This window comes from Chaetura pelagica, unplaced genomic scaffold, assembly GCF_000747805.2.
Source record: "Chaetura pelagica isolate M959 unplaced genomic scaffold, ChaPel_1.0 scaffold132, whole genome shotgun sequence".
Classification (NCBI taxonomy): Eukaryota; Metazoa; Chordata; class Aves; order Apodiformes; family Apodidae; genus Chaetura; species Chaetura pelagica.
In genome coordinates, this window is record NW_009952709.1 from 2,952,821 (window position 1) to 2,967,638 (window position 14,818).

Below are 14,818 nucleotides of genomic sequence, written 5' to 3' on the forward strand. Positions count from 1 at the left end.
TGACACCTGCGGCAGCAGCCGTGGGGCTGCGGGTCTTGGCTCTGCGAGTTATTTTCCCATCTGAGGCCTTTGACTGGGACCAGATTTCAGGCAAAACTGTTTAAATACAGCCCTCTCTTTGAAGAGGTTTACGAGTGGAGCGTTACAGGAGATATTCCAAAGGGGAAAACAATGAAAGGTGAGAGAAAAGGGAGCTGAATAAAAATACTCCGCATACCAAATCCTTCCAGCACAGTTTGCCACCTACTTAAAAAGGCACATTTTTTAAATATACATTGGGTGTAAAAGCCAAAAACCTGGAGGAGACATAGGGAGGGGTGAGTCCATCATTCTTAATTCCAATTCCAGATGAGGATATATTTTTGTACAGTTGTAGAAAAGAACAAGGCACATGAAAGAGGCTGCTTTGCTCCTTTTCTTTCGGGGTTACATACTATGGGGCAGATGTGTCAGTCTTTTAAAGGCCCTGCAAGTTTACCCATAAATGTCTAACATTTATGCAACACCTGTTTTTCTCCCAAAATGTCACAGGACATTTTACAAGCTTTAGATTTATCATCTTCTCACCGTTGCAGCCATTGCTGAGGTGACACATGGTTCACATTTAACAGAACATAGCAACTCCGCACATTATTTTAGGAAAGGGTTGAAGATTAACATTGCATCATGTGAAGATTCAGGAGTTAACAGTCAAGCAAGAGCTGGCTTCAGATCTTTAATGTCCACAAACTGTCAAGACTTAAGTTTCACTGCAATCCCGCTACCCTCTCAAAAGCACTTTGAGCTCACACAATGCTGTGAACCAAGCTGCATGAAAGCAAAAATGAATCAACCCGTATTCCCTTTAATTCTGGACCCTCTTACTTAACATGGGATTTTGCACACTTCTGTTTTCTTGTCCTGAAAATGCACAGGAGACTTCCATGCAGCTTTTGCTTAGGCCATGTTTTCCCTTTGCATTTGAACAACAGCAGCAAATGACCTTGTGCATTTCTGCAGTGAGAGGGGAACGGAACAGTGTGACTTATCTGACCAACCACCGACTCACTAGCATTGCTGCTTAGATAGGAAATAATGAGTATTTGCCCTGTACTAGTCACAATCAGGCTTAGAGAGCTTAAAAGAAATCATTAAATACCTCTTTTGAATGTTACAAACGACGATGAATAAATTGAGTCATATTCTGAGCATAAATTCAAGGCAACTGCAGTCAGCAAGAGGGAAAAAGAGACATTCATCAGCTTAATTATTTGTTGTGTGCTAATTGATCAGCATCCCCCCCCAGCAGGCAAGAAGCCAGGGCTGGCACAGGGATGAGTGCCACCCAAAGGAGCAAAGAGACATGTCCTGCAGTGCCTGACAAGGCAGGTGGGTTGTGGGGGAGAGGGAGTGAGCAGCAGGGTTTGGGCTTGGAGCAGAGGATGGGGCTGTGCTCCTCACAGCTTGCCCTGTGCATGACCCAGGAGCAGCTTTGAGGGACAGGAAGACCATTGCCAGCCAACCTCCAAGGGAGAGAAAGCTTCTGTTATGTATCTGGAGGGGATAAAGTCTTCCGTGAAGGACAAAGCAAAATCCCATCTCCTTTTAATCTTCTTACCCTCCTGACCCAGCACAGGTTGCCAGCTCCCTTCTGCCTGGCTGCTCTAGGAAGCTGCTTCTTGCTTTGTATCCTGCCACAGATAAGAGAAGGTACTCTTTTAAAAACATGAATTATGTGACACTTCTAAAGTGAGAAAAGTAAATAACCTGGGCATAACTGGCCATCTCTGGGCTGGCAGCTGCCTGCATGAAACTCCTGGGGTGTGTGGCATTGCAGGGAACAAGGCGATGGCTATTTCTTTCATTTCAGCAAATGTTCTCTCCAGTTGCTGTTCTCCTTCATTTCTTTTTTCTTTGCCTTCCTTTTAATGCATTTTCCCTGGACGAGGCTGCCTAGAAAGGCCTTACAGAAATCAGAAAAGTCTCTCTTTAGTCTCTGCTTATATACTTTCAGACTCAGATCACAGATCTGCTCAGCTGCAGATCCTGCAGTCTGGTCCCTGTAGATTGAAATACACAGAATTAGAGGTTTTAAAGTCTCCCCGTTTGAAAGGGCAAAATTTCATTGGTCTTTCCTCTCTGCCTTTAATTTCTAATGCATAAGGGGTAAACCTACAGCTTCCATGAGAAAAAAACCTGTCTCACTCAGTTATCACTCAGGTTTTCCCTCTGCTGCTTTGCCCCGTAGCGCTTAGAAAAGAAAAAGAAAAATCGTCCTGCCCCTTCAGCCTCTTGACATTTCTGTCCAACACCTTGGAGAGGAAAACCAGCAAGTGCTTCAGTGGAAAACAAATGAGGACTTGCGGTAGATAGAGGACTGTGTGGGATTCATCCAAAGCTTTGTTTATCTAAAAGATAGGCAAGTTATCAAAACCTCTTCAGAGACTTTATGGCCGAGAATTCAAGACCTAAAGAAAGGAGCTTTGAACTGAGGGGCTGCTGCTGGCTCCAGGAGGGATTTCCAAAGACTGTCCTTGTCTACCCTGAAAGGGGGGGGTCTACTGCACTCCTACCCCTAAGACAACAGAAATAACCACTTTTTAGTGTTTTTGAGAAATAAACACCTTTTTCCAGCTCTCTAACTGTGAAACAGACCTGACTTGGGGAATCTCAGGTCTTGCTCCATTGGCAGAACATGGTTTTGTGGCAGTTCACACAATTAGCAGCCTAAGTGACCACCCCAGCTGAGGAAATTCTGCTTATCCAGAAGAACTGATGTTACTGCCACAATGCTGCTCCCAACAACTTGAATGTCCCCAGCTGGGTGTGTTTGTCAGCTCTATAATTAGCTGGTGAGATACAATGAATGGTGGGTGAGCACGAAGGAAGGAAGGATACAATGTGGAGTGTTGCTTCATGCCTCTGGAAGTGGCTGAGTGCTGCTGCTTGCTCCAAGTGCTCTGCTTCACCCAGGCATGTGGATGAACTCACTCATGAGCTGTTGGTCATGGCCTCAGTGCCTGTTTGCCATGTGAGGAGCATTTGCAGTCATGGTTGGTTGGGATGGAAGCTTATTTGGGGGCTTAGAGCTTGGTTTCATAATCATTCAGGGAGGCTTTCCAGGCGGTGATAAATTAAAAGCTGTGATGGTAGTAGCACATGTTGCCTATCCTGAGAGAACATTCTTGGCTTCAAGGGACATGGGGCTTCCCACAACATACAGCATTCCCAGAGGACGTGCTAGTAGAGGGTGTTTGCTTTGCTATCCGACCTCACTTCATTAGCAAGTGTTACAAAAACCAGCGAACAAACCTTCCCTGCTACACCACCAGCTATTTGGCCTCTGGGTGGTCTGGCTCCTATTAAATCTTTGGTGATTATTTAGACTAATTACATTCATGTTTGCACAATCAGTAGCACGAGGGTAGGAAGCGCAGCTGATAGCTGAGCAACTGAGCTCCATGTGGTTTGGCAAACGGGCTCCCTTGCTCTGCTCAGCGGGGATGTGGGGATCTGTACAAGCAGGGCTTTCCCGGGGATCCCTGCTGGCTTTGGGCCATCCTGCTCCCACCGGTCCTGGTGAGGCTGCTCCCAGCTTATAATCAATGGAGAGAAAGGAGCATCTGTTGGGTTCAGCTGAGCTGTGCCTTGTTACATACACCATGTCTGCAGGCTTCAGTGGGGGAAAGCTTGGTTTATGGTGAGGGAGTTAAAAACAGACAAGCCTTTAAAGCTCTATATGCTGCAGGGAGAGAAGGTTTCCTGTGAGCTTCATCTTCTCCTTTCCCAGGCCCTCTGGAGCAGTGCCCTAGGTGTGAACCTGCATACCAGCCCCGTGAGTTAAAAGGGGGCTCACTCTTCCTCCTTTATCTCAAAACCACTCTGGTGACCTAAATGCCAAAAACCACTGAGAAGACCCTTACAAGATGCATTTTTGTCTCACAAGGGCCTTGTCAGGGAATAAAATACTCCCCAGCGTTTGAGCTGGGAGGGTCTGGAGAGGTGTGGGGCTGTGACAGCCAGCATGGCCCACCACACTTATCTCGACAGGCCGCCCTCGGTCCAGAGCCTCTGTCTGCAGCAGGGCCTCCATATTTCCAGTTAGGCTTGTCTGGGAGATTTCGCAGACACTTCAGGGCTGAAATCTAACAACAGGCTGTTTCCCAACACTTTGCAGCCCTCCTCCTCTCCTTCCCCCCCTGCCTCCAACCCGTACCCTTCCCCAGGCCAGATTCTGCCTGCCCGGGTGCTGCTGTGAACCAGCCTCAAGTGCACTGGGTGGAAAGCACAGGTCAACCTGATACCAGCCTGTGTGAGGGATGAGCTCCGACCCTGTGCAGAACTGTTTCCCATCCTTCCCTGTACCTGTCTGGGATTTCTCCTGTCAACATTCCCACCGGTTCCTTACAGGCTGGCTTTTCTCAGCAGGGATCTGTCTTGGTATGTCACCAGCCTCTTTAGATAGATGCCATGTAGCAAGGATTTGTGGTCTGTCACTCATGTCAGGACCTGGTTCCCAGTTCTGCTCTGGTCTGTTGTATTGTTGTCTTTGTTCCCACAGTCAGGAGCATGGCATCAAGGACAAATGCCATCCTGTTTCCAACAGAGACCTTGGGTTTTATTGAAGGTGTCACCTCCTAGCGTGGGAGAGGATGCTGAGGGTTCCCATTCCTTTGTGGAGAATGGAAGTATGGGTTTGTATGCTGTGCAGTGTGGGTTGTGAATTGGTCACAGTGGAGATATCTCAGACCTCCTATGCATTACACCCCAGATGTCCATGCCAGCCTCCTGTCTAGCCCATAAGCCCACACCTGCTGCAATTTCTCCTTTACATTCAGGCTATGGTGTGCCAGGCAGTGCTCACTGCTGGGGTGATGGACATGAATTAGGTTGTGTCTGTTTTTTCTTGAAGACAGTCTGTGGTCCAGTGCTGGTCAGGTGTGACCCACATTCCCCAGATCCACACTGTGGCTCTGCCCCAAATCATCTCCAGAAGATGTGTCTGTATGTAGGGGTTGTGTGTAGGCGTGCAAAGCTGTGCCTTTTTCAACCTATTTTAGTTAATCTGAGGAGACAATACTCAGCAATACTTCAAATGACCAAGCCAGGTCTAAACTTAATTTTTAGCTTTTTCTCCCTGCCCTCCTGGATATCAGTCAGGTTTTCTGCAGGGTGAACACAGAACTTGGCAGGTGGAAGGAAGCAGAGCTGATTCTTTAATACTGCAATGGATTATCTGGAAATTTCAGTGCAGATCATATAATCTGTTAATGAGTTAGGCTTTAACAGTCCTATTTAAAAAGAAAAGCCTGGTAATCTTGCAGTATGTATATCTGGGCTCCACATTCAGAAAAAGGTTCAGCATTTATTATTTCTAGCACAACCATCAGCTTTACTCATGGCTCTGTCCCCCCAGAAGTGGTTTGAGCCCACAGCAAAAGACACTCCTTCTACTAAGGGGTTGTACGGTGTCTCTGAGCTTGAGACAGTCCTACTAGATGCTGTGTGTGGGTTGGATTCAAGTACCTGTGTAAATCAGGTCCCTGGAGAACTCAAATGTGTGTTTGTTGGAAATGCTGTTTGAAGTGGAAACCCTGTATTGCTGTTGTTTGGCAAAATTTGTCTCATCTAATATGACTGTGGATGTGTGTGTTACCCATTGAAATCTCTGCCTTTTCGCATAACAGAAAACTGATATCTGGAGCTCACTGCCATGAAACAAAACAATTCATTTATCTGGACAATAGCACTGTAAAAATCAAATTGCATTAAAAAAAACCAACAACTCTGTAAGGGACATAAAGTGAATAAGGCTAATCTGGTCAGGGAGAAACTGTCCTACACTCAGGCTACCTACTGCTGGGATTGCTGCTGAGCCATGAAACCCTCTCCTCTTGGGGTCACAGCTCAGCCTCAGGGAGACAGCTTCTGCTCTTCTGTCTGTGACCACTGTTAGGAGACCGAAGGGTTTCTAGAGGACAACACACAGCAAAACAGTTCTTTTCTACTGGCTCTCTCTCCCCAGAAATTGGCTGCAATGTAGCAGCCATCTAATCTCTCCTGTGCTCCTTTTGTTCAGGTTGCTCCAGTGCACACACTTACTGTGACCTCTAAGAAAGCAAAGGGGAAAACAAGGGACTCATGAGGAGAAATGGGAGGGAATGAAGAAAGTAGGTCACTTCAAAGCAACATCAAGCTCATGCCAGTTTTGGTTTCTAATGCCATTAATTCAGCACAGCCCACAGGGTAGACTAGGGGAATGTGAGCTGGCATTTTGAAAACACAGTGGTGCAGGATTTTAACTGTTGGCTCTAAGGTTACCACAAGTGAAATGGCAGCATTGATGGGATCTTTGTGCCTGCAACACCTTTCACTGTCCCACTCATGCATGGCCAGCAGCAGAGGCAAGATTAGGATGTCACAGATAATTTCAGCTGCTTTACCAAAATGCCCAAGTGTGGTTGTCATGTGTTCAGTGCAAGATGGGCATCCACATCTTCTGTGAGCCTGTCTCTCTCTCCTTTGAATGCAGGGGCCACTGAATCACTTTTGTTAGACTGTTGCAGATAAACACAGGGAATCCAGGCCAGGGAGAGGAAAAAGCTTGATCAAGACAAATGAAAGAATCAGGTTCCCAGGTCTTGCCTCCAACCAGTAGCTTCATTGTACATCAGGGAGGATTTTTTCAAGTCAAAATCATTGCCAAAACCAGATTGAGCTGAATGATTCAGGATAAAAAATAGAGGAAAATGCCAGACATATTTAAAAGTTTTGTTTGAGCATTTTCTGAGTGAAATCAGTTTTTATTTCAAGACAAAACTTTTGCTCTGAAATAATCTTTTTTATTTGTGTGGCTTGGAGGGAAAGGTCAAACATGAACTGTAGCAGATAATCTAAACCAAAATGTTTCCTTCTACATTGAACAAAAATAAACCATGTGGTTTGTTTTTTTTTCATGTATCTTTTCTTTTTGCCTTTCCAGTATTTTAATTTGGTCATTAAACAATCCCTCCTCAGCCTCCTTCCCAAACCTCATTGTTTGCAGACATCTCTGCTTTCCTATCTAAGAACATTCACAGCATTCTGATATGAGACATCCCTGCTCTGGCTGCTTCTGTTGGCTCAAGTGAGCCTTAAGCTCCTATTGTTTTCTGCAGTTTATAAAATTCTTCAGTTTCCAATCATTTTGCTTTTAACTTTTTGGATTATCTCTTCTCTTTGCAACCTCCATATTTGCACATTTGTAGATACTGATTATTCACTGATTGAGCTCCTAAGTCACCAAGGCCGTGGCTTGATGATGTCATCACCTTATTCTACCCGGAGGGTCAGGTCTTCTGGGAATGAAGTCAAAAGCAAGGGGAGGAGGCTCTCTAAATCCTGATTTGGTGCTGAGTGTTGGCTATTTGTCTCTGTCAGCATCTTCCTGCCTCAGGCTCCCAAGTTGCAAAATGAAGATCCACACCTCCCCATCCCATTCTGCTGTGCATCAGGAGAGAGGCACGCTGGAGATGGGCGTGCAGGGACACGTGTGGAAGCTCTAGGTGGAAATGACAGCTGTGTTCATGCAAAATGCATGGTCCACATTCCTAGATGGGCTATTGATGATACATATGGAACAGGCAGACCAAAGGTTCATAGCCTGCAGGAAAGTGTTTATGAAAGAGAGAGCAAACATGTGGCAGCACAGCCAAGGGCAGCAGACGGGCCGCGCGTGCAGCCTTTGCTGGGAACGTCTGAGCAGGTTGTGACACTGTCTTGGAAGGAGCGTGGAGGGGAATGAGGTCATTTGCTCAGGCTGTGCAGATGGGAGACATTCTTAGGAATTCACTTCAGGGCAAGCAAGGCACTGTTCCACCCCCCATCCCCTTTTCTTTATGTAAGTTCCATGATGCAATAAGCCAAAATCAACTTCCACTAGCCAGGCACTGCAGGCTATTGTTTCAGCTGCTTCCCACGCTTCTCTACAGAGATCATGGACAGAAGACAGATCATGCACGTAGCAGCCTCTTACTTGCATTCCTTTGCTGTTCCTCAGTGCCCGTTAGCTGTATCCCTTGACCTTAAACACAAGAGGTATTTAGAGAAGTCTCTCTGTTGCCAGTCTTCTTACTGCTTCACTGCTCTGCTTGGTAGGGTTTGGTTCAGTTCCTGCCCTGAGGAATTGAAACCAAGAACATTCATAGTTAAGTGCACTAATGAACCCCCAGCCATAAGGCCCTGCTGCAAAATGGTACTGAGTAGTGAGATGATGGTAGGGCTCATCAAAATCCCCAAGCTGGAGGTGGATAGGAGTGCCACGAGAAGACTGGAGTTGGGATCTACTGGACTCAGTCCTTTTGGTGATTGAGTTGGTCATGTGAGATGAGGGCCTTGTAACTTTGCTGTCATTTAGTGTTTGTTGCCTTTGGGGTAAGGACAGCTTTTCAGAAGAGGTCAATAGTCTAATGTAATCAAAGAGTAAGGTAAGTAACCCAGAAAAGCCTGAGAAGTATTTGTCTCCCCAGTCAGCCATGTTCATGTGTCTGATGTGAACTGTTAGGGGAGTATCTGCTGATTGGTAACTGCGTGAGTTGAACAGGTTCTTCTGTACACTTTTCACAGCCTCTCTCAGGGGGCAAGTAGCTCACCTGAGGCCTCAGTGCACCACCAGCTCAGCACTAAAATGAATTACTGTAATAAAAAACAAAATCACAGCAGAAGGCTGCAGCTAATCTCTGAAGATATCCCTCCAGCGGTCTTGTTTGTTCTCCAGGATGCTGTAGGTGTGTACTTCATGTCTTTGTGTCTTTGGTTTCCTTCCCCAGGTTACTCCCTTCCCTATGTCCTGTGACCTACAAGGAGAATGTGCTTGCCGGGACCCCAACGCCCAGGAGCACACCCAGAAAGACCTCCGGGGCTTCAGTCTTGGGTAATGCCAAGTGTCATGGAATGGAGGACCACACTGCTCAAGGCAGGCTAGGAGAGACACCACATCCCTTTTGGTATCGTTTTTAACATTTAGCTGCTCAACTGGATGGCATTTCTGCACCAGGGACCCTTAGAATTCAACCAGTCTGCCTTTAATTTTTGTCCAAGGAGGACTCAAAGTAGGGGTTTATGTATTAACTATATCTTAAATAATGATGACAAGAAACAAACAACCAAGAGTCAAGTCGAGAAGACTTTCATGTATCAAAACAGCATGTTATGCCCACCTAATTTGACCAGTTTATATCTATATTCAAGGTGAGAAACAAGCTATTTATGTACACATATTTATAGAAAGAAGTAGAAAAAGAGAGAAAGATGAGAGATTATGATCAACACAAAAACACTTTCCCCTCTCCAGCACTCATAACTCAGACCGTTCATAGAAGAGGCTGTGCTCTTGGAGGACTCCAAGCAGAGCCTTTTCTGATGCTGAATGCCAAGGTATCACATGCTCGGGGCACTGATTGGGGTGGGATCTCCACAGGGCTGTGCCTCTGGGCAAGTGACTTGCCAGATGCTCAGCCATTGAGATGTGGGATGGATCTGCTCCTCACAGGAATGTTAATTCCAGCTCAGCAGACTGCAGTGGCCTTTCTGTACAGCTCCTCCTTCTCCCCCTGCCCTCAAAAAGCCAACAAAAAGCCCCCTCGTAGCCTGTCTGGAAGCTGCACGGCTGCTGGGATGTTTCTGTGTGGAGCTGGGCAGGTGGTCCCATGGTGGAATCAGGGAGCGGGGATTGTAAGGACTGGCATTGAGGAATGTGGATGATTGCTTCTGAAGAGCAGAGAGGGTAACTCGCCCCTGCACTTGTCATTTGAGCATGTCTGCTGCTGCTACTCCTGCTGCTATGTCCCATACAACTTGTTTCCTTACTGTCAGGACAGGGTGAAAACAACCCCATGCAACCAAACAGTCTGCCTTAAAGCTTTCCTTCAACCTGCCTTTCAAACCCTCTGGTCTCTTCCTCAGCATTGGGGCAAGAAAACAGGACACCAGCCAGCCAAAGGAATCTGCTTTCTGGCCTCCACCCAGCCAAGTGGTTCTCTAGAACTTTTCCACCCACCTCTTTTGGTGGCATATATCTAACAGCCACTTCAAGCTCCTGTTTTCTTAGGAGAAGGGAAAAAGAGGAGGAAGAGGCACATGTTATGGGGAAGGGACCGCAGGAGACAGTATTAGGATTTTGGACATATTTGTCAGTATTAAGCTGCCAGGCCAGTGGGTTGGACACGTTTATTAGACCGGGAGCTTAGCTGCTTGTAACCTTCCAGAAGCAAGGGCATTAGCTGCAGCACACCTCACACTGCCCTGTTGTACAGCTCCATCCTCCTATTTCAGCCCAGGGGGATACATGTTGTGCTAGACCCTTGGGGACTAATTTCATCATAGGGTTCATCACACTGAGTCACTGAGGTGCCCAGTGCATCTAGTGCTGCTGCTACAACCCATTCCTTGTAAATCCCAGTGTGGCTTGGGCTCATCTGCTGCTTCAGGCTCCTGCTAGGAAAAACACACATCCAGAAGAGCATCATTCCAAGTGTTGAGTCTGTGTGTTCCTTGGGACTCTCCTGGATAGTACAATCTACCAGGTAAGGACAGATTGGAAAGATCTAGTTCCTACTCCTGCTTGATTGAACTGGAGGCACTGGAGCAAGGCAGAAGGGTAAGGGAAGGTTATTTAGCTCATGGAGAGGGATGTAAAAATGGGTAGGAGATCTAGAAATGGAATGCCAACAGAGTTGAAGGCACAAGGAGCCAGGCTCTTGTCACCCACTGTTGGGGTTGTTTCTGTTGGAATAAAACAGAGATTAATCTCAAGGCCTAAAATACAGAGGCCTGGAGAGATGATTGCTGTAAGGAGAGGACTTCTCTGTTGTGGAGCTCCCAGTTACCCCAGAGAAGGCCTGGCCATGGGAGGTGTGCAGGTGGCTCTGCCTTCACTGTGTGTGGGAGCACAGGAAAGGGAGGTGCAGTGGGATTAAGGCTCCTTCCCAGGAGTTAGGCTGAACATCCTCCGGTGTAGAGAACATTGGCAAAAACTGGGCTTTGGCAAAACTTCCACTTTTGCCCCTTGCCACCTAATTAACGATGGAAGTAAATAATTGTGAAAAGCTTTTCCTTTTGTCCTCTTTTGTGTTGGCAGTTTGTGTATGTGCCACCCAGCCCACCAGAAAGAGGTCACAACCTCAAAAGCCTTTCAGACTGCCAACACATCATGCCCTCCCTGCCTGAGGCATCTTGGCATGATCACCTTGCTCCACCCCATCAGGGTTTGTCCCAGCAGGGTGCCCCAGGTCAGGTCTTGAATGCATCCTGATAGTTCAGTTTGTTAAATCCACTTCTCAGTTATGCAGGTCAGCACAGAGGAGATTTTCCATCTGCTTTTCCCACCTAGAGCATTGCCCAGGGGAGACAGGTCTGTATAAGCATTATTGCCACTTGCTGCTCTGGGCTCCCAGCAGCTCAGGGTCTGTTGAGGTCTTCTGGAAGGCCTGGGCCAGTCTCTGCTTGCTGAGTTGGAGTCCTTCTCAGCTCAAGGGAGATGGTGGCCTCTTGCCAGCACAGCCTCACACCTCAGCTTCACTCCTGCAGTCCAGGGGTGACCCAACTCCCATTCCCACAGGCAGGCTTTCCATGCTGCTATTAGATATATTAATTTTTTTCCAACTGCTGTGTTGGCACTCTCTGTCTTCTCCAACAGGGCTGACAAAGCCAGGAGCAGAAGTTGTTCTGTTTTGAGTCATGTTAAATCCAATGGTTTTTTTTGTTGTTGTTTTGGTTTGGTTTTGTTTTCCTTTTGGGAAAAGTTTGCACTGGGGCAAAGATTTGCCCTCTGCATTTCAGGTGCTGTACAGTGCAGAGACAGGAGCTGTGGGGCATAGACACCTGCCCAGTCTCCTGTGCCTCCCATCCTGTGTTAAGGCCAGCTGGGTGTGCCCTTGCAGCATCTACCACTGTAATGGCCTTGAATGCCCAGTGGAATACCTGGGGAAGACCCTCCACGACTGGTGGGACATTGCGTGAGAGATGAGGACATAATTCACCATCTGTGCCCACCAAACCAATGTAGAAAAACATCAAGCAAGAAGCTTGGAGGAACAGGACAGGGTGCCCATGTTGAGGAAATTTAGCTGCTCATGAAGTCCAGGTCATATTAGTGCCAAGATCTTCTCTGACACAGGTAGTGAGCTAAGGCTGAACTCTACCAGGGGCCACCAGCCAGCCATGGGTGCTGTCCATGGCCAGTGGGAGGGAAAGCTGGAGCAGAAAGCGGTGAATGGTGCATGGTGGGGTGGGAAACTCCTATCAGCTGCTACCCCTCTCCCTCCCCACACTCTTGCAGATGGTCTGAGCTGGTGTCCTCCTGCTTTTCTTGCATCTTCCCGCTGTGTCCCCTCTCCCCACCCAGGCTGAGAAAGGAGGATGGCACCAGAGGACTCTTGGAGTCGGGTTCCAGCTACCTCCCTTCTGGTTTCGGTTTCACTTGGTTGTAACTGTCGGTTTGTTCTAGGTTTTACCTGTGTTTAAGGAGAAAAACAAAAGAAAAGGAAAAAAAAAATAAAAAAGAAAAGAAAAAAAAAAGGGAAAAAAGAAAAAAAAAAAAAAGAAAAGAAAGTCCAAGAGCAAACAAAAGTTTCTTGCTGCAACTGATTTGAGTGGGGGAAAAAATAACAAGTGAGGCTTTACAGAGAGAAAGAAAAATCAAAATAAAAGAAAACCACACACACAAAAAAAAAAAAAAAAAAAGAAGGAGGAAAGAAAACCCACATAATCCAAATCCAAGAAGAGCAAAGCCTATTTTTGTGTGTTTGAAAGGAAAACATTGATTCTGCCAGCTGAGTAGAGAGCTAGATACTTAAGTGTAGATTTCCCTAGAAGTACCATGAGGTTTTATAACATTGTCTGGTTTTGTTTTCCTTGTGCTTTGTGATAAGTCCAGGAACTAAGGCTAAGGTATTTTTTCCTCAGTATATTGTTGATTGGGGGGGATGGGGATGGAGTTTATTATTTTTTTTTTTTTCAGATTATTTTTTTAAGTGTGTATTTGTGGGGTTTTTTGGTTTTTTTGTTTTGTTTTGTTTTGTTTTACATTATCCAACTGTACATACACATGTAACCAGTATTTCACTGTGCTCTAATTACTGCACTCAGAAGCACTGCACAGTCTGAATCCGGAAGAGCTGCGAGAGACTGAGAGTTGGGGGGGTGTGGGGGAAGGAGAAAGCTGCTATGTGAGGAGACAGGTGATTCCCGAGGCTGGGAAGTGGGGTGCCAACTGTCCCCTTCCCACACTCCAATGCCATCATCCCCATTCGAGGCCAAGCTAGGAGACAGGAGGGATTTGGGTTAAGCCGAGGCTGGGATGCTCAAAGGGTTTCAGAGATGGTAGCTTGTCCTTTGAACTTGTTTTTGGATGCTTTGGAAACTCCCAGCCTTTTGGCAGCATCCTGCCCTCCCCTGCCTGATCCCTGGATGTCCCAGTGCAAGTCAATGGGCATGTTGGTATCACTGGGAGAGGCCCATCTGCCTGGCTTAGATACGCTCTTGAAATCTTCATGGCTGTGGGCCCCATTTTGGTCTCAGCAGTGCAACTAAGTTGATTTGCGTTGCATTTCTTTCACATCATTCCATCCTCCTGGGAAAGCCATGGCCCTACTGGGGCTGTGCCTCCAGCAGGAGCAGGTCCAGGTAGCCCAAGTTATATTTCCTTGGAGCTATGGTCCCTCTGGGCAACAGGGGTTTGGTGTTGGGCTGTTCCTGCCATCCAGGGAACCAGTGTTCAAACACCCTGATCATTTTAGCAGGAGAAAAGTCAGATGTGACACTTCGTTTCTTAGTTTGGCAAACTGAATTTTCCCCTTTTTACCTGATCTACACATCCAAGATTCACTAAGAGTAAAAATTGCTTCCTCTGAGGCCAGAAACAAGAGCTTGGGTTGGCTTCAGGTGTCAGATGAGGAGTCTTGGTGCTCCTTGGTGGTGGTGGTGTTAGTCCTGTTAGGTCGAGATGCAGAGCTAATGAGTCCAAGTTGTCTTTGCTTCCCATTCTAGTTTGGTCTTTTGGGTTTTCATTCGTTTGGTGAGGCCACAATTCAGCCACCAGTTTCCATCTTCTGAGTGCAAAGAACCAGGGCTTTAATGAAACATTTCACCAGCAACTAAGGAGGGAATTGGAACCATTGCGGAGTTTGCATTGTATGGCCTCTGTAATTACTTGCCTGTCTGCAGATGAGAGGCTGAATTTTGCTCCCATCAAGTCAACAGGGGTTTTTGTTGTTGTTGTTGACTTCACTGGGAGCAGGATTGAGCCGTGCTATATATATAAATATATATATAAATATATATATGATATATATATAATATTATATGTGTAATATTATATATATATATCAGTGTAATATTTACAAATAAAACTGTGATCTCGTCTAGAGAAAAATGTATTCATATTACCAACTGCTCTTCCATATTTATGTATCATATTGTATCTTTTTATTATTGTTATAATTATTATGATTATTATGGTTATTATTGTTGTTATTATTATTATGGAATCTTTCTTGGCACCTTTTGGAAGCCACGTCAACCAATACTCCAATGAAGTGCTGAGGATCTATTTTCACAAGAGTTCTACTGGTCTACTGTATAAAAAGAGAAAAGAAAAAAGAAAAAAGAGAAAAAAAAAAAAAAAAGAAACAAGCAAAATACAGTTCAACCCTTAATTCTGTACCTCACGCCTGTACGTTTGCTGCTCCAATTTTGGGTTTTATTTTGCGTTCGTTTGTTTTTAACGGATCTAATTTAAGTCTCCAAGCAATATATAAAGATGTAAATAGTAAAGCTTATTTATTAAGATTGTCATCTTTTT

General features: G+C 46.0%; 1 protein-coding gene across 1 annotated transcript in view; it reads left to right on the forward strand.

Moving 5' to 3' along the window:
- PAPPA (pregnancy-associated plasma protein A, pappalysin 1) overlaps positions 1 to 8,894 on the forward strand; it is a 182,973-nt gene extending 174,079 nt beyond the window's left edge. The window contains exon 22 of the mRNA XM_009994319.1: positions 8,787 to 8,894. Coding sequence (XP_009992621.1) covers positions 8,787 to 8,894 — 108 coding nt within the window. The remainder of the gene's footprint in view (positions 1 to 8,786) is intronic.
- Positions 8,895 to 14,818: the final 5,924 nt, after the last annotated feature.